This window comes from Diorhabda sublineata, chromosome 1 (assembly GCF_026230105.1).
Source record: "Diorhabda sublineata isolate icDioSubl1.1 chromosome 1, icDioSubl1.1, whole genome shotgun sequence".
Classification (NCBI taxonomy): Eukaryota; Metazoa; Arthropoda; class Insecta; order Coleoptera; family Chrysomelidae; genus Diorhabda; species Diorhabda sublineata.
In genome coordinates, this window is record NC_079474.1 from 29,914,314 (window position 1) to 29,941,782 (window position 27,469).

At 32.0% G+C, this 27,469-nt stretch overlaps 2 protein-coding genes across 2 annotated transcripts; one reads left to right on the forward strand and one right to left on the reverse strand.

Moving 5' to 3' along the window:
* Positions 1-9,014: 9,014 nt before the first annotated feature.
* Positions 9,015-19,184, reverse strand: LOC130444860 (uncharacterized). Its single transcript, XM_056780182.1, has 5 exons — positions 18,994-19,184; positions 14,048-14,196; positions 12,760-12,985; positions 10,854-10,971; positions 9,015-9,350 (listed from the first exon to the last, which is right to left on the reverse strand). The coding sequence occupies exons 1-5, from the start codon at positions 19,028-19,030 to the stop codon at positions 9,194-9,196; spliced, it is 687 nt and encodes a 228-aa protein (XP_056636160.1). The 5' UTR covers positions 19,031-19,184; the 3' UTR covers positions 9,015-9,193.
* A 2,966-nt stretch (positions 19,185-22,150) lies between these two features.
* On the forward strand, positions 22,151-24,753 carry LOC130452563 (uncharacterized). Its single transcript, XM_056791922.1, has 5 exons — positions 22,151-22,512; positions 22,621-22,793; positions 24,019-24,241; positions 24,353-24,470; positions 24,561-24,753. Exons 1-5 carry the CDS (start codon positions 22,470-22,472, stop codon positions 24,697-24,699), a joined length of 696 nt encoding a protein of 231 aa, XP_056647900.1. The 5' UTR covers positions 22,151-22,469; the 3' UTR covers positions 24,700-24,753.
* Positions 24,754-27,469: the final 2,716 nt, after the last annotated feature.

Sequence of the window (27,469 nt, forward strand, 5' to 3'; positions counted from 1 at the left end):
CAGACTCGCCTATGTACTCAGTCCAAATGTATATATAATGTATAGAAGAAGAACTAGTAGACGAAGGAGCAGCAGACCGGTGTGCCAAAACCTTTCTAGACATCGACAGGCTTTGATACTGTTAAGGTTGGTGATGGCCTTATGGCTAGACTGTTCGAGTCTGCATCCGAACCCGAAATTTGGGATTGTATTGAATTTGGTACAAATACCGGCTTAGTAGGGTATTTGCTGGGTTTTGGAAGAAGACTATTGACCGATTTCCAAAATCAAGGAAGGTATGAAAATAGCAAGCAAGAGCTGAATAGGCCGTAGATCTGGGGAGAGGTCATTTAGGTTTTTTATTGCCTCTCTAGAAATTTCTTCCCGCTTACGAGCGAGGTTCCTCCCAGCTCGATAAGCCAAACGGACAGAAGACTAATTAATGACTTTCAATTGACTGGTTAATTAATACATTAAGCATGTAAAAGTCAAGCTAAAATCTCTAATAATACTGATTTAAAAATTTGTTCCATAAAATCAGATAAAGGGAGTTGTAAAAATTGTTTTTAATAAATGAAAGTATTTGTGTCTATGGTGCAGAATGTACAATTGATGGAATGTAGCGGAAAATAATTTTTAATGTGAGAATAAAGTACTGATGATAAAGTTATGTCACTGTCTTAAAAGCGTGTGGTTCGCTAACTTTTTAAATATTTTTCAAATTACTTTTTACTTTGTTAACCACATTTTTATCTAGAGATTCTTCAAGCTAAGAAAGTACTAACAGTCTATTATTATAATGTAATTTGAATATTAAATTTGTAATTAATTACATACATAAATACTGTCATTACTTTAACATAGTCGAATGATTATTACGTTAATGAAATTAAGAAATGTACTGATTCAGGGGTAGGCGTGCTTATACGGGAAGCGAATCATTTTGTATTTGGTAATATTGTGAATAAGGTGCAATTTTACTACTAAAAAGTGAAACTGATATTCAACTAAAGTTTAAACTATGGATTAAGATCTAGTTTAAGGCATTTTACTCGTCACAATTGAATAGATTATCTGTCATTTGTCATTTGTCACTCGAGACGAAACAATAATCTGCTTATGTGGGTTTTAAGGTTTAATTGTTTAAGAAAGATAGATAAACAACAATGGATAAAGAACAAAAAAGATCATGTAACTTGTGCTTCTGAAAAAATAAATAGAAAAACTTAGAAATGAAAGGAACAATGTTGGAAGGAATTCGAACAAACAACTTTTTCGTAAACGAATTAAGGAAGCGACACAATAAAGCTTGAGATAATGAAAACTGTGTTTACTTGCTAATATTGTAACATCATTTGTAATTTGTTTCTATTGATAAAGGTTCTCAATTCTATGGAATCCTTTCATGTTTAACTTAAGTCTCTAAGCTTTCAAATCGACTGGAAAGTTTAAACTGAAGTTTGCGCTAAACCTCATCTATAATATTCGGTGTATGTAGTTTAAGCTGACGTTTGAGGTTTGAAATCTACTTGAAAATTTTCCGATAAACTTGACTTTCCTTTAGTCTTTTCTGTTACAAAATTGAAAGCATTGAAATACATAAGACCATTCATAGTTACCGTTTAACATCGCCGTCTGCCGTTGGTGACGTAAAGAAATTCTATCTTTTCCCGTTGGCCGTTCGTAGGAACTTCGTATCAATACAAAAATAGCCAATCACATCCGTTAACGTTTGTCACGTGATTTCGCCCAATGTTTTCAATAAAAAAATTACCGGATTAAAAACAAAAATATAAAAATATATGATGCATAATAAAATTTTTAGGTTAACGGAAGCAACGTCAAGTTTATGAATCAATAGACGTCAAACGGCAAACGTCACCCGCGAAAGAATTAATATGTTGGTAAAATTTCATGATCGTACGTGATATGAGGTTAAGAAGGATTCGTTATGAATTATAATGTGTTGCTGCTTGTAAACATCTTTATATCTACGTAGGACTAACATTTCGAATTGCAAATTTTGCTGAGAAAAAAACATTTGAGAATAAAATACAGACATAATAATTTGAAATATAATCTTGATTATTTGGCGGATTCGCATGAATGTACTTCATAAAAAAAAATAAACATAAATTTACTGTCTTAAATTATAAAACCTGATGTCTTGTGAGGAGAAAATAATTAATGATTTTTATAAACAACGTTTGAAATGACCTAAAAACTCTTAATCAAAGCTAACAATTCATTTAATAAGACTCAAGATAACGTTGACATTGCATATCTTGTACTTTGTTTGCCATTGCGCAAGGCTTTTTCATTGCATCATGGTTGGCACTTCACTTATCTAACTCCTTTCGTTTCTACTATAACAAAAAAACTGCTAAATGAATGCTATCAATAAAAAAACCCGGCTCAATAAGAAGGTTCGATAGTCAACAGAGCAGACATTTGGTTATTAAACTAGATTTCTCCCTAGAATTGCAATTTACAAACAATCAACGTAGCACCAAAGCGAGAAAGAGTTTGCTACAGAAGACCAAAAAGTTATGGTGCGTTCCCACAAGGGCGTGACGTAATTATCAGCGAACGACTCAAGCATCGAATGATCAAATGTGCCAAAGCGTCAAAACAGTGCGGATATATAAGTTTAATGACAATTAAACCACATGTTTTTTGGAGTTATATTCTATATAAAAAGTGTTGTGTGACCCAGCTTTAGATAGATACACTGATAGAGATTTGCACGCAGCTGTAGCTTATAGGATAAGCCATGAATTAGATAATCTTGGGCTTGGATCAAAAAAATAAGTGATTGTAATATTGAAAAATCTAAGAAGGCCTTACAGTCAGGAGCTGAGAAAAATATCTGACAGTGGATAGTGCAAGACCTGGAAATGGTACAGATGATACAAAAGTATTTTAGATTGTGTAGATGAACTGAATCAACGTAAATTTATTTCGTCGATCATTCTTTTTTGCTAATATAGTACAAAAAAGAGCTCATAAAGGTAAACCTTTCAACAACTAGCTCATTCATGATCGATATGCAAATTATAGTTTACATAGTGACCACAAAGAGCGCAAAATCATGTGAATTTTAATTGATTTGTCAGTTTCGCATGTCACCAAAAATACTTAGCGTGGCTCACATCGTGAATCACGACTCGCAGAAACCCACCACTACTTTTATTGAAGTTATCCAATCAATCAGCTTCTCTCACTGACATTTTCTTGGCTATTAAACCACAAGTAAATAAGTTTCTATCTATAAATGCATTTTGTATGCAATCCAACCGATACAGTTGCAATCATTACATTTACTATAGAAGAATAAAGTTACTTGTATAGAAGCATTCCAATCAATCAGCAGATCTAACTGATATAATATGGTTGATGGTTCAAGTAAAAGTAAAATTGTGTGCTATTAAAATGGCATTAAACATTTGTACGATCTTGCATGCAGTTTCTAGATGTTTATTTCGGACATACTGTATAATATCTACTCGTATGATGTCTGTCACCTCAAATTAGTGCTAATGAACTATCAAAAAATAGTAATAAAACATTTATTTAAACAACGAACACACATTAACACAGATTTGTGATGATGTCGGTGACAAATGATGCATAGGACTTGAAAATGCAGTACAAGGCCGATTACATAATGTCAGTAATAGTAGAAGGAAAGGTAAATAGGTTTATGTGTATATTATGTCGACAGTCGAAACTATACTGGTGGTTTTTATCTTTTTACAAATAATAGTAGATACATTTCATTAGACTGGATCAAAAGAATGAAATTTTGTAATTTTTACATGAAAATCTATTTGATTATTAACTATGATGAAATCGAATTAATTTTAGTGGATCATTTGTAACTAAAATATTCAATATTTATTTCCGGTAACCTATTATAAATTCTGAAGCATATATGTAATACTCCTATATGAACAGTTGGTATGGGAAAAAACGTCGCTCCGTTATGATGCCGACAATATTCATTTTCACTCTCGTTCGAGACACTTTATCTATACTGCGCATGCTTCATGCGTACAAAAGATGCGCAGAACTAACTGAAGCGCTCGGAAGAGAGAGAGAACGATACACTATTTGTTTCACTTAGTCGGAGCACCTTCCACTTATACGAACTGTCCATTTAGGTTTTAGATGTATTGAATTATTTTTATCTTATCTCATTAATATTTACTCAAATTCTATTTTTTCATTTCAATAAAAATTACAGTTAAATTTCCTTTTATTTTTGAAAAAACTATTCAAATGGAGTTTTAATATTTACTATTAATTATTGACATCCAGTTATAAGAAAATAATTATGCAAACTTTGGTCCTATTTCACTGTTTCAGCCATTTATGAATGTATCAATTTCTATATAACAATATTTAGACAAATTAATAAAGGTTTTTGCCGTATTCTACGTAGACAATAATGTTATAATAATGAAATATTTATTCTGGAATTCTATGTAGATTATTGTAGCTTTTAAAAAAATATTTTGCTTAAACTTGCTTTCGTAATAGAGAGATGAAATGATTCAGTCTTCATATGATAACTGTCTCAAATTTGATGCTTTTATGGGCATTTTGGCTTTCAATTCATTACCAACTATTTCTATTGGATTTTCTATTTACATTTATTTTGCGCGAGTGTTAGATAATCTGACATCTACAATGTCTTGATGAGGTTTACATCCAGTGATGTAACCTCTTATACCTCATACTAAGTCTATTGGCTAATATTTTCCAGTCTTTTTGCGTTTATTGGTCTAAATAATAGTGAATTTGGCTTGATATCTATCGTTTTATAATGATTGATGATCCTCACTTGGATAACTTCTTGTAATGAGTTCAGTCCTAGGTCCATGTGAATGCTATGATTTGATACATACCATGGAGCATCTACTAGTTGACGGAGTATTTTCTATTGGAATCACTTGATTATATTTATATTAGATTTGGAAGCACAATCTTACAGCTCAATATTGGCTTAACGACAGGCTTGTAAATAAGGGTTTTTTTTCTAGTGAGACTTAGGATTTTCCCCCTATCAACTAATGTAGTTCTCTTGCTTTTATATCAAGTTGTTTCCTTTTTCTTGAGGTGTGATGCTCGCTGCAAATGTTCTTGGATGGTCGACCAAACCAACCTTGGTTAAAGGTGTTTGATAGTTCCTCAGCTGCCCTTTAGTATGCAATTGGTCTTCTCGATCAATAGGAGTCAGAGAGATCAAAATTTCGGGTCTAAGCTTATAGAACAATCTTTGGAAAATACGTCGATCAAACCAACCTTGGTTAGAGGTGTTTGACAGTTCCTCAATTGTCTGACATGGATTTCATTTCTGCCTTTAGTATGTAATTCTTGATCGACAAGAGTCAGAGAGATTAAAATTTCGGGTCTAAACTTACAGAACAATATTTGGAAAATACGTCGATCAAACCAACCTTGGTTAGAGGTGTTTGATAGTTCCTCAATTGTCCGACATGGATTTGCTTTCATTTCTGCCTTTAGTGTGTAATTCTTGATCGACAGGAGTCAGAGAGATCAAAATTTCGGGTCTGAACTTATACAACAATCTTTGGAAAATACGAAGGTCTAATTCATTTGGATAAACATCGTCCATTTTTCTGGTTGCAACTTTTTAAGGATAGTAGCAAGTACTTTCACTATGATTACCTGATTCAAATTCCCATTCTCTCCCACTGCTTTATTTTTTTAGTTAGTTCTTTTAATAAGATTAATTTTTCAATTTTGCCTTTTCAAATGTTATCAGAAATCCATACCCTACATATAGAAATGTGAACCAAAAAACAATTTTAGGATATTATCCACATCTGTGCTGTTTTTATGGTTTCTTTAAAATTTGGAATACCTGGTACAATCACTCGTATACTCATTAAATCGTAACTTAATGATACATAAAAAATCATCAAATCGTGTAGAATTAATAGCGCATGATGAACCCCACAAACGATCCATTGTTGAAAGGATCAGTTTATTGTGGGATAGTCTTAAACTGTCAACTTACTTTTATATATAGAGCGAGCACAAAACAGATCAATCAAATTTAGATGGTTCACGATGATATAAATAAATTTTACTACTAATTTGACATTCATCACAAGAAACTGGTAAATGTAAATTTTCACGTTTTGAAAATACAAAAAGTTGAAATTTGGAATTTTGAAGAAATTTTTTCTCATTCAAGGAAATTGTGAAACGTTTCAAATCTATAAAAAAATTGAAATCAATGCATTACATTGATGGACTCGTACTATACAACCTAATATTTATCCTTAATCTCTTTTTCTGAAATTTATTCATGAATTTTAATCCAGTATATGGCAATATAAGTGAAAATGAATTGTGTAAGGAGATCCGAGAATAATGACAGTTAAACTCATGATGCTTCATTTTCACATAATCATTATAATTCGTACTTGGTAGAATTATCAATAAGGCACAGAGAAAGTATACATAGTTAACGTTTATGGAAACAATGATTAGGAATAAACAAACAGAGCCGAAATAATCAACGCACTACTAACATAAAATTATTCACTTTTCTCGTCAGCAAAATGAAAGTTAAAAAACATCTATTAGAACTAATCAAACCAGCGGAGATTTTCGATTCTCAGGAATTTAGTTGTTCCAATATTGATTCCTATTGATGCATTCCAATTCTTTTTACACTTTAGTGAGTGAAAGAGAAAATATTTCTAGTTTTCCAATTTTCAAAAATGTCCTAAAAGAGCTTTAACCATGTTCAGGAAAAGGAAAAGGAAAAGGTCCAAGAAATATGATTGTCTGAAGTAACGTTTCAATTAAGATCGCTGATAGGGCCTCCCTTTCGTTTTTAATTCAATTTTTTTCCTCAATATTCTCAAAATCTTTTGGTTCGAAAGAGCTAGATAGTTCGGTAAGTCACTAAAAATCTATTTACTCGGTATCTACCTATTGCACTGAACTAAGATGCAGCGAACTTGTCCAGCTCAATTAGGCCTCTGTTTAAGACCACCAGGACTACATCGTGGGTCATCGAGAGCCATGGAAAGAGTGCGCAGACCACGTTCATGTATCCCAAATGTATAATAAGGGCGGAAATCGGATGATAGTGGGGTTATTAAATTGAGAATTTACTGATTTGTTTGTCAAGATATTACGAGTCCACTGCCTACCTTTTAGATGAGTTATGGAAAATGTTGTGTTAGTTTAGATCATTATTATTTAATATTTTTATCATTATTTGAGTTCCTAATTTTTCCGAAACCTCTACAGTGCTTATTACTAGCCGTCCTTGCAACAAAGCTGTTTTGACATCGGTGACATTGTCTTGTCGCTCATCACCAGGTGTTTCCTCAAATGGCAGTCTCCGGTTACTGAATTGCTACTGAAGTCTAAATGGGGCCATTACTTGGCATTCCACGTTTTTAGTTTCGTACCGTGTAGATTTATGTGAAATGTGGGGTACGAATCCGGTACCATCCTGTATATAAAGCATATTTAATAATATTGAAACCTCATAACAATACCAACCAAGGCATTCACTCACGATTGTTCTTAATTTGGATGTAGGTATGATTTCCCAATATTTCTTAAAATAGTCGAAAATACAGTCATTCCCATGTAATTTAAACTGAACGTTTTCTACTTGTCGGGGACAATGAAAATAAAATACATTGTATCAAGGTTGTGTATTCAATTACTATATTAGCGAACTATTTTTATCGATGCAACGTTGATTGTCAAGATCATCGTTTGTATGAACATTCTGGACGTACAATTTAACGTTTCGCATATAATAAATTAACTAATTAGTCACTCAAAACGTGTATTTATAGGAAATTTTATAAACTATAAATTTATAAACGTTTTTAATTTCTTTACCTCTCTATTTGTTTAAGGGCAATGTTTAAAGGGTTCGAAAATGGTACCAGTCATACGTAAGGGTACGATTTGTAAGGTCATATCTCAGTTGTTTTAGAAGTTATAAAACATTTGGAAAAAGCAAAAGATTTGTTGAAAAAATACTCAATTTTTGTTTACTATCAATTTTCATGTACGTAAATCCTATAGCTTTGCAGAAATTTTTGATAATGTTTTTTGACTTTAAACATATTTTTTTCAAAATAATGCTATCAAAATCGTTCAAAATTCCAGAAATCATTATTAGTATGTGAATAAAATAAATCATCACTAGTTTATATTTTTATTGCAATTTGAGTACTATTTATAACGGTGAAATTAAGGGTTTTTCTACAAAAAAAATACAAATCGATTTTATTTCGACCATAACTTTCTTGGTTTTCATGGTTTTCCATTAACCCTCATTTTAATGCTTTTTAAAAGTACTTTGCAAAAATTTATATTCAATTATCTTGAAAGTTTGACCGTTTTTCCGTTACTAGACGTTGAATTTTAAAAAAGTTTCTTTCAACCTTCAATAAATCATAACTCGGTTTGTATTATCGTATTATGTCTAAAGCAAATTTAAGAAAACCAATTTCTTTATTTTTATTCATTACACTTTTTCTGATAGAATCAAAAGTATTTGAGTTATTCATGAAAAATCAATTAAAAACGTTTTTTTTTCAAGAAAAAAGTTTTGCTAAGAAGATTTTTTTTGCTTAAAAGTTAGACCTATCTATTTCCGCGATTATTTTCAACATAAAAATTTTGCAGCTTCATGGAAATCAAATGTACAAACCTTGGTAGCCCGGACTTTTAATTCTTGCACCATTACATTACTGTTTATTCAGATCAATGGCTAAATTCTTACGCGGAAAAAAATTGAAATCTAAAAGAGATTATGAAAATGTTATGCAACAATTTTTCTCATCTAAGCCCAAAGAATAGTTTTACTAAGGGCTAACTAACGTTTGGTTAAAACTATAGAATACAAAGGTTTTTACCTCTAACATTAAGGCTTTTTTTACATAATTTTCTAGTAATTAAAGTGTTCCTTCGAAACCGATATTACGAGAAACCTTTTATATTAGAGAGAAGAATTCAAAAGCTATGACATTACAGGTTTTAATATAAAAATTAAATTATTAAAAAATTCTTTTTATTTCAAAACATGCTTCTTATATTGTACACAATCTTGGTCATATAATCAAGTAAACAAATGCGGTACTTCTCATTTCCTGGAATTTCAAAATAAGCATATTTGTAGGCACCACATTGTACTTAGTATTTAATCAACGTCTACTTCATTTACACTGTCTTCTAATTTAGTATCACACTGTTTGATTACAGCATCAAAAAGACCAATAAACGAGTCTCTAGTTATAAAGTTGTTACACGACAAATCTACATGTCTCTTGAAGCATTGTCGCATGGATTTTATGAATCTGAAAATTAAGCAATACCATATAAAAACTGTTTTCTTTCAATGCTTTAGTTGAATTAAGTTAACCTCAAAGTAAAATTAATTCTAAACATACGTATTGTGGCAACACTCAGATTTTGTGATCAAAATAAAATGTAATAAACAAAAAAGACATCCATTTAAAGTAAGTGTTTGAGTACCCCAAAATTCTGATCTAAAGCTACGAAGCCAAATGAACAAAACAGTGTAATAAGCAGTGGTGTTGATTGTTCAAAGATATCTAAAAGACACTCTTCATTCTGGACTCCTCCTGGACTCCTCCTAGAAATACGACAAGAGCTACGCTACTTGGACTGGAAATGTATCTCACTATCTGCATTTCTCTAGATATTGCCCCTTTTTTGCTTGGTAAACATTACAATAATGAGGACAGGTTCAAAAATGGTTTGTCCAAATTTATTAAATCATAAGAGATAGTACACTATCTTTACAGGATATGTTTCAAGTTTGAAGACGCCACGTTGTTTAGTATTTGTTTGGCAGCCATCAACTTTTTTTAAAAGGCCTTAGCCCAACCAATATAAAAGCTGAACTAGATTCTAATGTAGGTGAGACGGCTCCTTCATTATCAACAGTAAATATTGGGTAGCAGAGATAAAACGAGGCCGTACAACCTGCGAAGACCAGCATCGCACTGAGCGAGCTAACAGACATACTTGGTATTTCAAAAAGTACTGTATAAGGCTTATTAACTGAAACTTTGGACATGAGAAAGCTGCGCAAGATGTGTGGGACACTTGCTCAAAATGGAACAAAAACGGCATCGTGAAGATGTTTCCATCGAGTGTTTGGCAATGTTTCGCCGAAATAAAACCAAAGTTTGATAACCATGAAGAAAGCGTGGGTATATCACTTCACACCGGAAACAAAAGAACAATTACAACAATAGCTTCACGGAACGCGAAGACCATTCCTTTTGCAAGCAAGGTTATGGCCTTTGTTGTTCGAGATGCGCGTAGGATATATTTCATTTACTATCTTAACGAAGGGAAAACTATCAACAGCTAGAATTATGCGAACTTATTGAAACGTATGAGCGAAGAAATGTAGGAGAAACGGCCGCATTTTGCTAAGAAAAACGTGTTGCTTCATCAAGACAATGCCCCAGTCACACATTCGTTATTGCAATGGCCAAAATTAAAGTTTGAATTGCTACCTTATGAACCCTATTCGTCAAATACAGCCCTCTCGGATTATTTTCTGTCCCAGATCTAAAAAAATGACACGGTGGTCAAAAATTTTCCAACAATAAAGAGGTGACGTCGGCAGTTAATGGCTATTTTGAGGAGATTGACGATTCTTATTATAAAAAGGATATCGAACTTATTGAACATCGCTACGATCTAAGAGGATACTACGTTGAAATTTAAATAAAATTATTTCCAAAATGTTTGTGTTTTCTTTGTTAGGACCATCCTCATATATTTGCACCAATTAGATACCTACAGTTTTATTTTGTACTTACTCGCAAATTTCAGATTTTGATGGCGTTGAGTTGACATATTGTTGTAATCTTGAACGAGTTTTCAGAATACATCTATTCAAACGGAAATTCTGATCCATTATACAAGGATTGGATAATTCTTGAACAATATATATATAAATTAAGTATAAATATTACTTTGAATATAAAAGTTACTATTGCTAATTTATACTTATATGATAGTCCGGTCAATTTCGAAAAGCATTGAGCTAAAAATTATATGTTCGAGAAACGCATATCTGGAATATATTTTGATTCAAGATGAACGCATAAATTAGTTTTTAGCATTCATTAGCAAACTGGTGAGTTTTATCATAAAATTATATTGGATAAAAATATTAAAATTTTTTATGAGGTCCATCGTTTCTTAGATATATCGATTTGTAATTTTCATAACTACGTTAAGGTGAAACTTAATTTCAAACTATTACTCAATCAAAGATAATAATATTATCAATAATGAAAGCAATATAAATTAAAAAAAAAACTATGGAAAATAGTCTTTTAGATCCAAATACGTCAAATACTTCTTCTAATTCTCTTGCTGTGTGCAAGTATATTGCCTCAATAGTGTGATCCACCATATGTCTCCTCTTTACTATCTTCTTCTATTGGTGATTCAATATTGGCGAGAGAATAAACTGATTCAACTTTAACACTACAACCTTTTATGGTTGCAAAAAATTGTGCAGAAGAGTTTTACCGGCGTAGAGAAGGGTAAAACCTGGGCAGGGTTAAAAACTGTGGTTTCATCCTTCTCAGAAATACTGATACTTAAGCCATACAGTTACGTGAACTGTTAATCCTCCTATTTTCCCCACCACAAGGAAAATGGCGAAACATCTTTCTAAAATTCAATTCTTCAAAATCGACACAAATATATTCCAATTCTTTTTACATGAGGTGATTTAGTACAGTACGAGATAGTTATTTATTGACGAGGCGACGAAGGAGCCGAGTCCAGAATATCTAATCGAGCACCGTAATAATAACCTCACGGACGTATTTCGTAATATGTTTTTTATACTGCTTTCGGTTTTAAATAAAAAATAAAATTATATTAAAATATGGAATCTCATATTTGACAATTTTACTAAAAAAAGCTCCTTTGATTATTCTTATATTAGTAAAAAAACTAATAATTAACAGAAACCTCTAAGGTAACATTGTAAAAAAAGGCAAGGATTGCAAGAATTTAAGAGTACAAGAAGACCATAAAGTGCCATTTTCCGGACTCAAATTAGTACTGTAAAGTCTACTTTACAGTACATTTTGAAAAAAAGTTGTTTTCAATCTTGTAATTCTTGTTTTTTATTTAAAGTATCCAATATCGTGCTCAGTCGTGATAGTTTTGACGTTCGGTCATTTAAATGTTTTGCCATTCTCTTCTTAAGTAAAGTAACAGTATCACTGTATGTTCTAAGGAAAACTCGTACTCCAACTGACATTGACTGAAACACGTAAATCCTCAGCCAAAATATCTTCAAACCGAAGTAGTGCGTTAAGATGGACCCTGTAGGATTCTTATGTATTAGATAAATGTAAAATACGCTTTACGAAGTAAATAATTTAATCATGGACAGAAATTGACACAAACAGTATCCTCCTTAAATTGAACAGTGTCGCCAATGTACTTCAAACCCCTTCATTATAAATCAGATATAAAAGGCTTAATATCAAATCTCAAAATTACATAATTATTCAAAAAATATTTTAGTCTAATACATCTAGAGATATTGAACCGAGTTTTATTTGTTGCAAAATATTTAATAAAACAGACTAATAAACCAAAATTAGAGTTACTTTTGAGTTAGAAAACGATTAGTACGGTTAAGTAACAGATTATACATATATTACTATAGACATAATTGTAAGATGCATATCTTACCAAATATATGTTCTCCATCAGATTTACAGATATAGTTTGATAGTTCTACGGCGGTTTTGACTATAAATCTTGGTAATTCTTTGGATTTTTCTGGTAAACAGTCTTCCAATACTGCAACAATTGGTTGAGTACATTCTTCGAAATGGTTCTTGATACCAGAACAAACGGTTTCCTCCTCATTTTTGTCTATTAATCCTTCACAAGTTTGTACTTTCAACAATGCTAGCTAAAAACAGATTATATACCCTTAAAGGATACAGTTACATAGACTGCTACTTTGGCCGAGTGAGGGGCAAAGTATATAGAAGGACTAATGTCATAACGATCTCGTACAACTATAGACGATTCTAAATTCCACTGGCTGTGAGAAATGTGAGAAGAAGTAGAGCTAAATCAAATATATGATGGGCAAGTTATTGTTCATCAAAAATATTTGAAAAAGATTCAATATATCCAACTGAAGTTACATGTGCAGGTATATCAGGTCACAGCAGATCTACCGAGAGATAGACCAGGAGCAGATCGAAGAGATCATGAACGACATTGCGAGGAGAAGATTTGACAGCTTAGGTCCCATCCCAACAGCCAACTAAACAAGGAAGACTACGCTGATGTGACCAGCAGTGAAGAGGAAAACAAAAAGAAGAGACTACTTATGAGAGAGTTTGTTGATGTATTAGTATAAATTTCAAAAAATTTCTTCAACTCCTTGTTTCTTAGACCTTTTATATTTTTTTATGTTCCTAAATCGCATTGATTTTAGGTCTTTTCTGTTATAAAACTAGTTTTTTTTTTTATAATTTTTGAAAGACATATTAAAATTTGACATTTCGACTACTTTCAATCTTTATCAAATTTTTACCAGTCTTTCAAAAATTATGAAAAAAATAATTTAATAATAGAATAGGCCTAAAAGCAAGACGATATAAAAATTCCAATAAAAAGAGCTTAAGCAAATTGATCCATTTTTCAAGGTCGGTTCATGCGGCTAAGTATCTAAATCTTCTTGAGGTTGAGAAAAAAAACACATATCTAACAATAATAGCAAAACAGAAGAGAAAGGGGTAAAGTTCAAAACTTTTAAGAAAAGCCAAACACAAACTATCGAATCTATGGTAGAGGAAAGTAGACTACAAAGACGACAAGCCAAATTTTTGAATAGTGGATTGCTGTCATCTTTATTTACAGGTATTAGCAATACGAGTTCACCTGATAAATATATGATGGAAACGGAATTGTTTGATAAAAAACACCTTCAATCAAGTCCAATGAAAATTTGATTAATTACCTCAAATTTATGCCCATAATTTGGGCATATACTTTCAAATTTTTTTCTAACATTCTGTATTTGCACTCTGTTTTTGAAGTAGTCTTTCATCAATTGTACTCTCTCATCTACTGATTCTTCACTTGATAAACCAACAGTTACTCCACATACTGAAAATAAAATGACAGTCATTAATAGAAACAATATTTTATACAGTGAGTAGTGACTATTAAATTACGAGTCTTTTGTATATGAAACTACACTTTTTGAATGAAATTATGCATCTGTTTTTTCCTCCCCAAAAAACGTTTATGGGAAAAGAGCTATAAAAAAAAATAAAGATATGTACTTAATATGTTGTTAATGGAATTTGTGGCATATACACTACCGGTCAAAAGTTTTTGCCCGTCCTATAGTTTCAGTGGTACCCAACAAATAAAAACAATACGATTCATTTTAATATTTATATATTTCAAAATTTTTATTCATTGATGTAACTATCTTTTGTTTTCATTATTTCGGTACACAATTTTAACAATTTCAAAAAAATTATTTCATCCATTTGTTTTTCAAGATTTCCAAAAATTTTACGGCCAAATCATTTCTTTCAGTATATACTTCTTTATCAATTTTTTCAAATACTATTTACTCAGCTTCTGCTGACCAGGCGCTGGTCAGAACGTTCTACATTTTCCTTTTTTATAGCGTTCTTTCTTCAAAATCCCTTCAATTTTTACTATTCAGGTCTTCAGTCGCCCTTCCTCCAAAAGATCCTTCGAATCATTACCCAGCCTTCTCCGTGTTTTACAATCGGGATACCATATGAATCTTACATCCGTTCATTCTTTGACCTGTGCACACACATTCTTATCTTAGACCCATAAACCTCAAACTTTGACTCAATACTTCATAAAACCCTCTCTCTTTATACTCTTTAGTTCACTGCAACTACTTAATTTTATTTTCACGTCTTGAAAGAGGCTTCTTCACTGCCACCCTTTCAAAAATGCCAGTTTCTATCAATCCATTTTCACAGTAGAAGTACTCAAAAGCAGATCCCTAGTTTCATCTACGTTTCTCTTCAGCGGTTATAGTTTTTCGAGGCCACCCTTAACGTTTTCTGTCTTCAAAGCTCCTTGTGGATGTATATTTTTTCACTTTATTGTCCACGGTGCGAAGAGGTATTTTTAATTGGTACAGTTACTGACTTGGCGAATGACCAATTTTCAATCTATAATTTCTTGGTTTTGACCATTTTTAAACTTAAACAAGTTTGAATTTACCATATCCTTAGCAAAGTTCACAAAAAGATGTCTTGGTCCAAAAAGTTCAAATCACATCACGTTTTCACGTCTCACAAGGCTAACTGGAGCTAAACTGCAATGATAAAGACTGAAGAAATAATTCACAGCTAAACAAGTTTTAACCTGTTGTACTCACCGACAAAATTTGAACATGCCATCGGATAATGAAAACAAATATCCAGTACTCTTATTTTTTGATTTGTGAGACACCATTTTGACTTTCACTTGACAATATGAAAGAGAAATTTGTTAAAGCGTATGATATTCAAATTTAATGAATGGATTATGGTGTAGGCAAAGACTTTTGACCAGTAGTGTATATTGTCAACAGGTCGACTAAAGAATTCTATAATATTTTAAAACCAACACAAATTTTAAGATAAAAAAGAAAGAGTTTATAAAACAATATAATCTAAGGTGCAAAAATCTGGATTATGAGCAAGAAACAACAAATCTGTGGGAGAAATATTTTAAAGAATCTAAAGCAGAAAAAATTATGATGTATTATAAGGCAAATAAATATAGGAGAAGAGGATAAGGGGCTGGATAGATTTTGAAGAGGAATAGAGATGAGCGGGAAAGACTATTTAGGCTAATAGTTAAGGTCGGGTTCAGAAGGGATTTTAGTTTTCTCTTCAGATAACATTTTTGAATGTGTATATTTATGAAATTTGATGAAAGATTTGACATTGTTTGTGCTTCATTTCACAATTAAAATACTTTTGTTCTATTAAAGAACGATAATCATTTAATTGATATCTGTTTTAAAAAAAAAGTTTTCCTTGCTGTTGCTAACTTAACTGTTACAGGTGATTATCAAGAGCAGACGTAAGTCATAAGTTTATCTACAATGACCCATAGATAGTAGTTTGAAAACAACATGATATAATTACTTATTAAATTGCATCATTACACTTATTAAAGTTTTTATATTTAATACTTTGTTATTGCTAGAATTACGAGAATAGCGTTTGTAGATTTCAAATATTTCCAGCACAAATATTTCTTGATTTAGGATTCTTTGAAATAAAATTGTCTAATTATTGCTAACAAAAATGAAACACTTCCTGTTACTTATTTTATTCAATTATTTTCTATAGATGAACTCATTTAAGTACCATTTTTTCTAAAAGATTTGAGCCGTATGACTCTAAATCAAAAGAAAAGACCCACAATCAATTTGACTTCTTCGAAGTCTTTCTCTCGCTCAGGATAGAATCCTTTCTGATTCTATTTTCTATTAATTTTTTATATATAGGATCCAGCGCTCCAATCCATAGAGAAAGAATGAAAATATTAATATTCTACTTTCATTACTCAACCATACCCAGCGGTAACTCATGAAAATTTTTTAATATTTAGGTATATTTACAAAATGAAATCTGAAAATAATGCTTATGACTTGTTTTGATATTGACCAGATTTCTGTTAATAATATAGTTTGATTACAGGAAATATATATGCTTTTATAGAATAAATACCGAGATGAAAGTTTAAAAAAATTAGTATGAATTTATGCTAGTATAGTAGAAATAAGAACAGATCAGATTTATTGTTTTTGCACTGTAGAAGCCTAATACGTAGATGCTTGAACTACTTCAAAAAGGATTTGATTGATCAAAAGTCTTGTCCTTGATACAGCGTTTGAGGTTTACTTTAGTTTCATTCTGGTTCCGTGTCATTGATTCTCAACTGAGCTACTAGATGGGGATAGGTAGACCTTGACACATTTTCTATCTCATTAGAGAATGTTTGTTCATTCATTTATTTGTTAATAGTTCTTTTAGTTCAGTAGCAATAAATTTATTTGAAAATAATAAATAGTCATAGTTTTATTATTGCGATTATTACTAATTTTACTTTGAATAATGATTTTATTAAGTATTTCTATCATACAAAAAGCTACTGGATAACACAGATAAGTTATCATACAGTATATTCTCAATATCACCATAGACAAATTGTTATTACTTAACTTTGAGATAACACTCTGTTTTTATTTGTAGGAGTTGATATTTTGTTTTGATATCAACATTTTATTTAAATTCTTCACATTCCTGTCAAACCTACGTTTACGAAGGGACAACGCACCGTTGAATACCAAGGGTTTACAACTGTAGACGATTTAAAATAATTCTATTGAAGTAAAAAAATAATTTCTGCATTACGTTTCAATACCCTTAGAGGTTGATTTTGATGTTGATGGTAGTGAAACCTTCATTTAGTAGCATGTAGTCGCAAAATTAAATTTAACCTGATATTATCAGATACTGCCTTATCATGATGTTGTTTTTATATTTTAGCAATGTAATTTACTATTTTTTCATCATCAGAAAATACCTTGAAATAATAATTTTAAGGATTTGCAATCTCTCTTATATTTCTTTTTATAGTACCAATAAGATGTAATTACTCTTAATAATTCAGTGATTTGTTGCCAAAAAAATTATTAACAGTCATTTCTCTACTGGTGTAATAATATATTTCTTTTTTCATGTAAAAAGTAAGTACAAGAAGGTAGACCCTATTACACTCGAGTAGTTCGAGTGGTGTCTGTCGTATGTAGAAAGATGTAGGTTGAATTGTTCGGGAAAGACGTATCTTAGTAGCTGGATTCTACAAGCTAGCACTTTTACTAAATCTGGTGCAAGACTTGTAGTCCTATTTTTAAACAACTGTAAATACTTGATTCTAAACCGGTACATACCCAGTAGCAATGAACTTGCTACACTCATTAGGATAATTGCACACACACGCCGATTTTGGACCGTCACTTTTATACCGGTCGTCCAAATACTATTAGTGAACTACATGTGGAAATATGACCTGGCACACACGCGACCCCTGATTAGTGCCAGTAAAATGCCGATGAGCAGCCGTCCAATGCCACTGTTTCGCCGGCAATACCTTAGAAGCAGTAGCGTACGTTCCAATCCAGTCCTTCCAATCGACTTCTCGGAAAAATAAACTATTCTCATGGAGTTCGTTAAAGGATGCAATAGACATTCTGAAGAAATTGAAAAACTTACTAACATCACGCCTTAATTTTTCAAACAAAGTGTAGAGTGTACCAAATAGCCTTACTGCCAATTACTGGACAGTAAACCATCCGACAAAGAAATTTTTATTTTATCACTTTGTTTTTAATTATGAGTAGTATTGGAATATGGTTTAGAAGGATTACAAAAAGTTTTCACTAAAATAAAAACTGCATATTTCCGTGTCTACAATTTTAGACAAGCTAGGATTATTATGACACAACCCAACTCAATCTATAGCCCAGTGTTTACTCTTATATCTCCCATAATAATATACAGGATTGCACTTGATTGACTATTTATACCTGTTGGATCATTCTGAAAGGATATATGATTTGTGTAGCCGTATAAGGTGATAATATTTCTCACCCTTATTGTACTTTAAATTTTTGGTTGGTTTTACAGTATGGAGAGATGAGAGCAGATTTTGTAACTACACAAACGAATGAAAATGTGAAATAGATATTTAATAAGTTCATAAATAAGATGGGAAACTTCTAAACTACATAATATTAACAAATATTTTAACCTTTGCATTTACGTTGAAATTTTACTATAAAAAATTTCAGAACAAAAAAAGTAAAACTCGAATGATAATTTGATAATTTGAAAATAAAAAACTTACTGCTTATAGTTAAACACAATAAATAAAAATATTTCATGATTAATCTTACTGGAACAAAGATTAGTATTTACCAAACTAAACTTCAAGAATCTCTAATGAAACAAATTTATCTAGAATTATTTGGATTATAAATTCCATTGGATCGAAAACAAAATTCATGTGTTTACTTCATGTCATAAATCTTTATTGATAAGGAAAATTAAAACATAATATGGAGCTTCTGGAAAGTTTTTATATCAGGATATTAATGAATAATAGTTATCATTATTGCAGCTATACAGCTTTTGTTTGTAATTTTCACACAATTTAAATAGGATAAGGTTAAATTAGAATAGATATTGATAGAATGTCATGACTTAAAAATAAATTTGAGGCTTCCGTGTGTTATATAATCACTTTCATCAGTGCTTGATGGTAGTAGGGGTAAGAATATGAACTTAAAGGCAGAATTGGTAAATTCATGTTACAGTTTGTAAATTTGACAAGAATCTCTACTAAAATTTTCTGTAGTCAAACTAAAGTAAGGAGAACATAGTTCTAAAAATTCTGATTTTTGTTTAAAAGATCTTATGTTTGAAGTACAATAAAAATACTTGGTACAGATGGTTTTTTAATGGGTTGAGTACCATTAAAATGAGAGCTTGTTGGGTATACATATGAAAATTATTTGCAACAAAATTAACTTAACGTAACCGACAGCATACCAAGAGTATTTTCTTCAGTTTCAGCTTTATCTCTTAACGATATTGGCAGAGTTAAGTTTTCAATTGAAAATTAGAAAAATTTAATCATTTAATTCAAATTGAAGATTCACACCCAAGTGCAAATATTGCTATTAACCCCTTGTTTTATTAACCAAAATGAGTAAGACGTTTATTTTTGAAATAAAATTCTGTTGCTATTTACCTTAATTTAATATCACTCCATAAGTCGTGTGACTAAATAAGAAACACAGATTTTTTTACCAAAAGTCGATTTTATTCATCAATGTTATGTCTTTCAAAAGCAATACAATCATTCCAACGCTTCAATAACTACTCGATGCCGTGCTTTTAGAAGAATTTGTCTTTTGCCTCAAAATAGGCTTCAATTTCAGCAATGTTTTTATCTTCGACGTATGAGGCAGTTTTTCCTTGATTTTTGCATTCAAACGAGTCAACAACTGTATGTAGTTATCGCTATTAAGTGTCTCTCCCTATCGAAGAAAGTCGATTAGGAATATTCCATGCGCATTCCAAAATACTAAAGCCATAACCTTCCCCGCTGACTGTTGTGCCTTTGGACGCTTCGGAAGTTGTTCACTGGCTTCAGTCCACTCATCCACATTGATCTGAATCATCAAGACGTTGTTTGCACCCACTATGAAAAAAGCTTTCTCTTGGTCAAATGTTCACCTTCTGATATCTCAGCTATCTAACACAATTTCAATTTACGACTAGATATAACCAACTTGTGGATTATATTGATGATTTCTAGCGTGACCACCTCAATTGAACAACCTTCATCGGTGTCTGTACGACCACGTTTAAATTTAGCAAATCAATAACAAATGATTCTTTTCGTTGGAGCAGAGACCAGATAACACTTTTGAAGTCATTGTTGATCTTGTACAGTATTTTTTTCATCAAGAAGCAATGATAAATCAACACATGAAATTGTTTTGAATCCATTGTTTTGAAAATAACAAAAGTATCTTCACTTAAATAGCTGTCACTTTTTTAAGACTAATCGAAATGTCATAAAATTTTACACATAGTCTTTTGAAAGCTGGTACTTCATAAACTTTATATGAATTTTACAAGGTAAGCGCCATCTGTGTGGCAGTCAGCTACTTACATTTTATTCACCTTAAGAAGTGAGGTTTACATAGAAGAAGCCACATTATTTATTATTATGCACATTTTTGATATCAGAAAACATTATTACAGAGTTGATTAGGTAGAGAGTCCTATTTTTTGTGGAAGAGTCTTTGGACCAGAGAGACTAAAAGTTAATGCTTTTCAATTGTACAATTTGCTTCAACTGCATGTTCCAATTTTTTTTTCAGATTTGAGCACGTAATTATGCTTTTAACTTGCCCCTTGAATAGATAAATGTTTGAGATTCATGTGTTTCGAAATTTTGCTTTAATCACCAACTGTAGAATTGAGGGCCCAAGACCAAGAAGTTATTCGATAGTAAAAAGTATACTTAGAAGAAAGTATCTGTATTTTGTATGCAATTAATTAAAAAAACATTTATAATTTCTGATTGTTTTAAAATTTGACTCTTGACAAACTCACTGAAGTTTGTTGAAATTGATTCTTGTGTGCCAAGCTCAAGTACTAAATAAAATGAAAAGCAACTAGTATATCAGAGTGCTTGCAAGAGTTTGTTGTCGTTTTGTAAAAGAACGAGATTTGCCGTGAAAATTCATTCATTCAACATTATGCTGACCGGCACTAAAACATTTTTTTATTAAAATAAGATCCATAGATAAATGTTTTTTGATTGTTGTTTTTGTGAATCTTTATATCAGTATACTCTTAATTATAAAATATCACATCATTACAACTAAATAGTTTCAATTGAATAATCTATTGGCAAATGTTGTACTTTTCTCTTCGTTGGATGCAGCCTAGGTCTATTAAACAAGGAAAAATTTCACACAATCCAATTTTGTGACATCACAAATCACAACAAGCGTGTAGCCATCCTATGAAAGCTTTCATTGACAAGATTAATGGTCATATTTTCCAATGGAGAATTCAGAATAACATTTTTAAACTCAGTTGGTTCAGTGTTTTATGTCGTATTAGATGAATAAATTTTGCAATGAAGATAATTTACATGGCAATTTTTTTGTTTCTGCTGCTTTACGATAACGAGAAGTTTTACAGGACCAGTTTCAAGATGCCAGGCTGAGTTTGTGCTGATTTTGGATTTAAATCAAAGTATTGTGTGAAATGAAGTTCAAAAAACCATATTATTTATTATTATGTTATTTGTCCGTAATTTACTATAAAATGAGGTAATGTCGTGTACTTTGTGACAGATTTGGGTAAGTAGATCGTGTTTTGTGAAAGAATCCTTGGGATGCGTCTCGTGCGTTTGCTTTCATACAGAATAGCCAGTCTCTATACTATATATCTATACTATATTGGCATAAAGTTACACATTGTGTCATAAAAAATTCTTATGTCTATTTTCGTTTTTCCGTCTGACAGTGTATATCTAGCAAACAACACTATTAATTTCAAATGAAATAGTGAAACTAAATTATATAATTGTTTTTTTTAAATCAACTTTAAATAGTATTCTTTGTTTTTATTGGAGTTATCGTAATATTTTTATATAAACAACTTTATCTGCAGCTCAAATAGATATTACTTACTGAGAACCTAATCAATGTTTCTTGATTATGGTCAGTATAAAAGTATCGGTATGAATCGACTTAGTCTAGTTGAAAGAAAACAGTCAAGCGGACAATTTCCAAAATGAATAAGCTAGTGATCTTTTCAGTATTTCTTGTTATTTGTGGTGAGTAACGTCATCTAAAAAAATATTAGGAACCACTATTCTTATTCCAAAATGTGTGAATATTTGTTTCCTTACTTTGAACTAGCACTGTATGAATTTATTTTTCAGGATTTGCCAATGCCGGCACAGTATCCAAGAAGGATTCTAGCAGTTCCTCAGAGGAATTGAAAGAATTAGCTTCTTTGCTAGAAAGCAAATTCAATATCACCATTATTAAAGATTTGGAAGAACTTGGAAAAAAAGCTAAAGCCCAATGCCCCAATATCGAAACCCAAATTGAAGTAAGAATTTCACATCTCTATAATATTTATTCAATTATATTATATTGAAATTCTTCTTAGAAAAATATTGATAGCTGCTAGTAAAACTTTCAGTAGTATAAACAAACAATGACCTTCCAACAAAAAATTTGTTGAACAAATTAGTTATTTGAAAGAAGCCTTTGTTGTTGGAATTGTGTTTGAAAATATTAATAATAAATTATTGCATTTTACCTATGTTCAATCAGTTCATGCTAGAGCTTTTCGAAAAATATGATGGAATAAACCCAATCATTGTTAAGAACTTGATCTAAGTAAACGGGTAAAGGATTCTTTCTACCTTAGAACATAAGTGGGTAAATGCCCATATTTTGAGATTTGCGGTTTTGGCATTTCAACATGAAAATAGGTTTTTGTTATTAAACTTCAATATAAAATCCGTGTGAGTGGGTAAATCATTGATAAGTCTACAATTATCAAACATCTTGAATCTATTATACAAATTGACGCACGTAAAAAGTAAAATAGATTGAAGGTTTTTGTAGATCATGTTATAAAAGTTGAATTTTCTACCTAAACTGAACGCGTTGTTGTTTAAATATGTATTGCAGCGAACCATCACAAACTCATTTACAAAGAATAGTTAGCAATCTACATTCTTCTTTATTAGTTAGTTGCTTTCTGCGGAAGAAGTCATAATAATTATTGTTTTTTTTTGGCGAGTAAAGTTCTTGTTCTTTAATAAAAGATCGTAGCATGAGAAGTGTCTTCGATTTACAACCGTCATTCGTATTGCCGTCTAGTAAGATCCGTTTCCACGTATATATGAAGTTTTTGCATAAGCTTCATCGGAGGTAATTCGTCGTTCTTGTCTACCCAATAATAGGATTTTTCACATTTATTATTTCTTTAAGAACTTAGAAGTATCTGTTTACCCAATAGTTTGTAAGACTGATTGTGCGGCGTGAACAATAACGTCATCGTTTAAAGTGAAATGGTCTTTTTTTGTTTTCCTTCTTTTGCTGTACATACTCAAATCCGCAAAAGATTCAGTGATAAAAATCCCGTTCTGGGTTAGGATCCGTAATCAGGTGTTAGTTGATCTATCTTATTCAAGATTATAGTATACGAAAAAGCATCACATAATTAATATTGTTTAAATTTCCTCTTCACTATATATTGATCTCAATTTGTAAAGTCAATAAAAAATTTGTAATTTTATATCTACATATTGATTTATTTTTAGGAAGTAGGTTCACAAATTGAATCTTGTATTGAAGATATTGAACTTGGATCGGATACTTTCTGTTCTCTCATGAAGAAAAACCTCGCTAAATGTGCCAAACCCGGTGTTGACCTCATCTCTTCCTGCTTACCAGCTGAATCTAAAGAATTACCTACCATAGCTATCAAAGTTGTTTCAGCCATCATTGATCAAGCTTGCCGATCAACTGTAGAAGAAATTTTAGGTAAGCGTTTGATAACTTCTCAGTTTATTCATTCATTTAGCGAAGTAAATGTAGAATAGATTATTTAATTTTAAGTGATACGTTATGAAATTATATTTAAATATTTTTTAGAATTATTCAACCCATGTATTTTGGAGACTGATATATCTACTATCTCAGCTTGTACTGAAATTAAAACTGTCTTAGAAGAACACAGAAACAAACTTCCCTCCAAATCACTTGTGTGTTCGTAAGTATTTCGGTTTTTACACAAACATATTGACTTCACCTTTTGTGTTCAAATTATTTCAGTATTTACTATCAATGTTCTTTGTTTCAGCACCGTACCTAAAGTGAAAAGCTGCTCAAAGGCTCACCGTGAAGCATCATGCAAGAATCCAATTACCAACCGTGTCGCTGCCAACTTCCAAGATGCTATTGAAGCTTCAATTAAAGACGTTTGCGATAACAAAGTTTAAATATTGGAAATAGAAAACTGTTTGTACAGATTTTAATAAAATGATTCCTCTGTACATATGTATTTCCTTTGTCATTCCAAATAATTTTTATTGCATTCATATAACCTAGTAAATACAAAAAAGCATAAAGCATAAATCAGAATTGCTAAAGAATTATAAGAATTCTGCCCGTTTTCATTCCTTCAGCCCCAATACCTTTACGTCAGGGAACATACCTAAGAAATAAACAAATCGTTAACGTACCAATGGATCTGTTTTATAGTAAGATGTGTTTCTTTTAGATCCCCGAAGATTGACTATTTTCTCCAATTTCTCAGAATCTTTGGGTACTTTATCCCGGGGATCTCCAGAATCTTTTCCGTTATATTTGTCTTGTAATCGCTTATTCTACAAAGAATCTTCTTCATAGAGATTCTTATTAGTAGGCTCCATCGGCCATTCTGTTTAGACGAGGGTTATCCATTCCGTTTGGACGATTACTATCCATTTCGTTAGGACTGCTATTCATTTCGTCAGGACGTATGCCAGATTTTGCTCTCGAAAAACTTTTTAGACGGCCAAAGCCCAAGAGGATCTCCTAGAAGAAACCTATCGTGTTTTTAAATCTTTTTGATGATATTTGGACCCGAATATCATTGTGTATTGTGCATAGTTTTAAACAGTTGTTTTTAAAATTGAGAGTATTTTACTCCTGATTTCTTTTCCTTTGACCATCTATTCGAAGTGTTTCTTTTAGATCCCAGAGGATTGGCTATTTTCTCGAATTTCCCAGAATCTTTGGATACTTTATCCTTGGGATCTCCAGAATCGTTTTCGTTATATTCTTCTTGTAATCGCTTATTCTATTCTTTTTCATTGGGATTCTTATTAGTAGAATCCATTTCGTTAGCATCTACGTCATGAATACCATCGGTCATTCTGTTTAGACGAGGGCTATTCATTCCGTTGGGACGATTATTGTCCATTTCGTCAGATTTTGTTCTCGTAAAACTTTTTAGATGGCAAAAGCCAGAGAGGATCTCCTAGAAGAAACCTATCGTGTTTTCAAACCTTTTTGATGACATTTAGATCCAAATATCATAGAACCTAATAGTTTCTAGTCATCTGGCGGAACCCAAATTTGGATTGGAACAAATCAAGGAATGCAATTGGCTTTAATAATTGCTCTAGAGAGAAAATATTTTGTTTGAAACTGAAATGAATGATTTTTTCCAAAAGTGACTCACGCCGGTCAATTCTGTAGATAGTAGTAAATTCAACACGTGCTGGCGTAAAGAAAACAGTCGTTGCGATGGAAAGAGCATGCTGTTTCATAATAGGGGCTTGCAAAGATCACTCGTCCTTCGATGAATCCCATTGGGTTGCTCTCTTTTACTATGATAGTCATTATAATCACTTTCGCTGTCTGGTGACGATGATTCGGTGGTAGCTCTCTCTTTCGGCTAATTTTTTGGTGAAACGGTAATATGTTGTTCATAAACAGGAACCAGGTACTCTACTGTAACCTACTAAAACTTTATTGACGAGAAGCCTATTATTATACCTTAAACGGAATTGAATTCGATTCAGAGAGAGAAATAGTCAAAAAAATGAACGATAGGAAAGAAATAAGGGAAAAAAATGAAAATTTACACATAAAGTTTTTGGTTTTTACCAATATAAGTTATACTACACTCTTGAGATATGATATGTATCCTTATTCTTGCAGTTTGAATTGTTGGAAGTATTGTTTTGGAGAAATCTATTCCTGGAAGAGTACCTACGGTGATTTTCTTTCAGTTTATTTTTTTTTTCACCGAAAGGTTGCGACTAATAAAAGGCTTAGCAGTTCCTTTTCTGGAAATGAGGACAACCCAAAATAAGCGATATTTTTCGCTTGGAGAACAACCTCCAAACCGAGGTATTCGCTGTGATGTAATGTGGACGCACGATACTAAATCGACGACAGTAGTCTCAATCTGCTCAGACAACAGAGCTGCCTTATATGCAGCTGAAACGGTATGATCGAAGTTCTACAAAAGCTGGTAAGTGATGGCTATAAGAATCAGCTTGTCCAGTAACTTGGACAACAAGTGCAAAGACGAAGCGGACTCACTTGCCAGATTGGGATCAGCAAATCCACTAATGGGCCCAGAACCCATTTCTGGGGTAGCCAAAAATATTGCTGTAACATCTCTTAATGGTCAGCTTGCAAGGTAGGCTCTGCGGAGATGGATAGAGACACCTAGCATGAGACAAGCTAAGGCAGTTCGATTGGATTACTAGATTGTTAACCGCAAATGGTCATTTAAGATGTAATCTCCAAACTATTGGCATCACGGACGATCTGGAGTGCCACAAGAGCACGGAGGAGGAAAAAACTGTAGACCACGTCATCTGTCCAGCACTCACACGGGAATAGTTCAAATAGTTTGGCAGCTCTCACAGTTTGCCTAGTGACGTCGAAAGGTCCAGGTCAAAGCGCCTGATCGGCCTTTGATAATTCCAAGTGAGGCACTACTGACCTATCAGAAGTTCGAACGAAACCCAAACCATACAGATTGGTTTTGCCTAACGCATTGAGTTTCCCTGCCTGAATATTAGACTAGGTTACTTTATAAACTGTTTGTTTATGAAAGGTGCTCCTACAGGATCCTAACTGCATTGGGCACTTGGTATAAGCCCTCTCGATATTCAGCTAAGCTTTTTCACGCGATAGTCGAAGAGATAATGTCAAATTGTACGAGCTTCTGAAATAAGCAAATTGGGTTATAACAACTAACGAAATGAA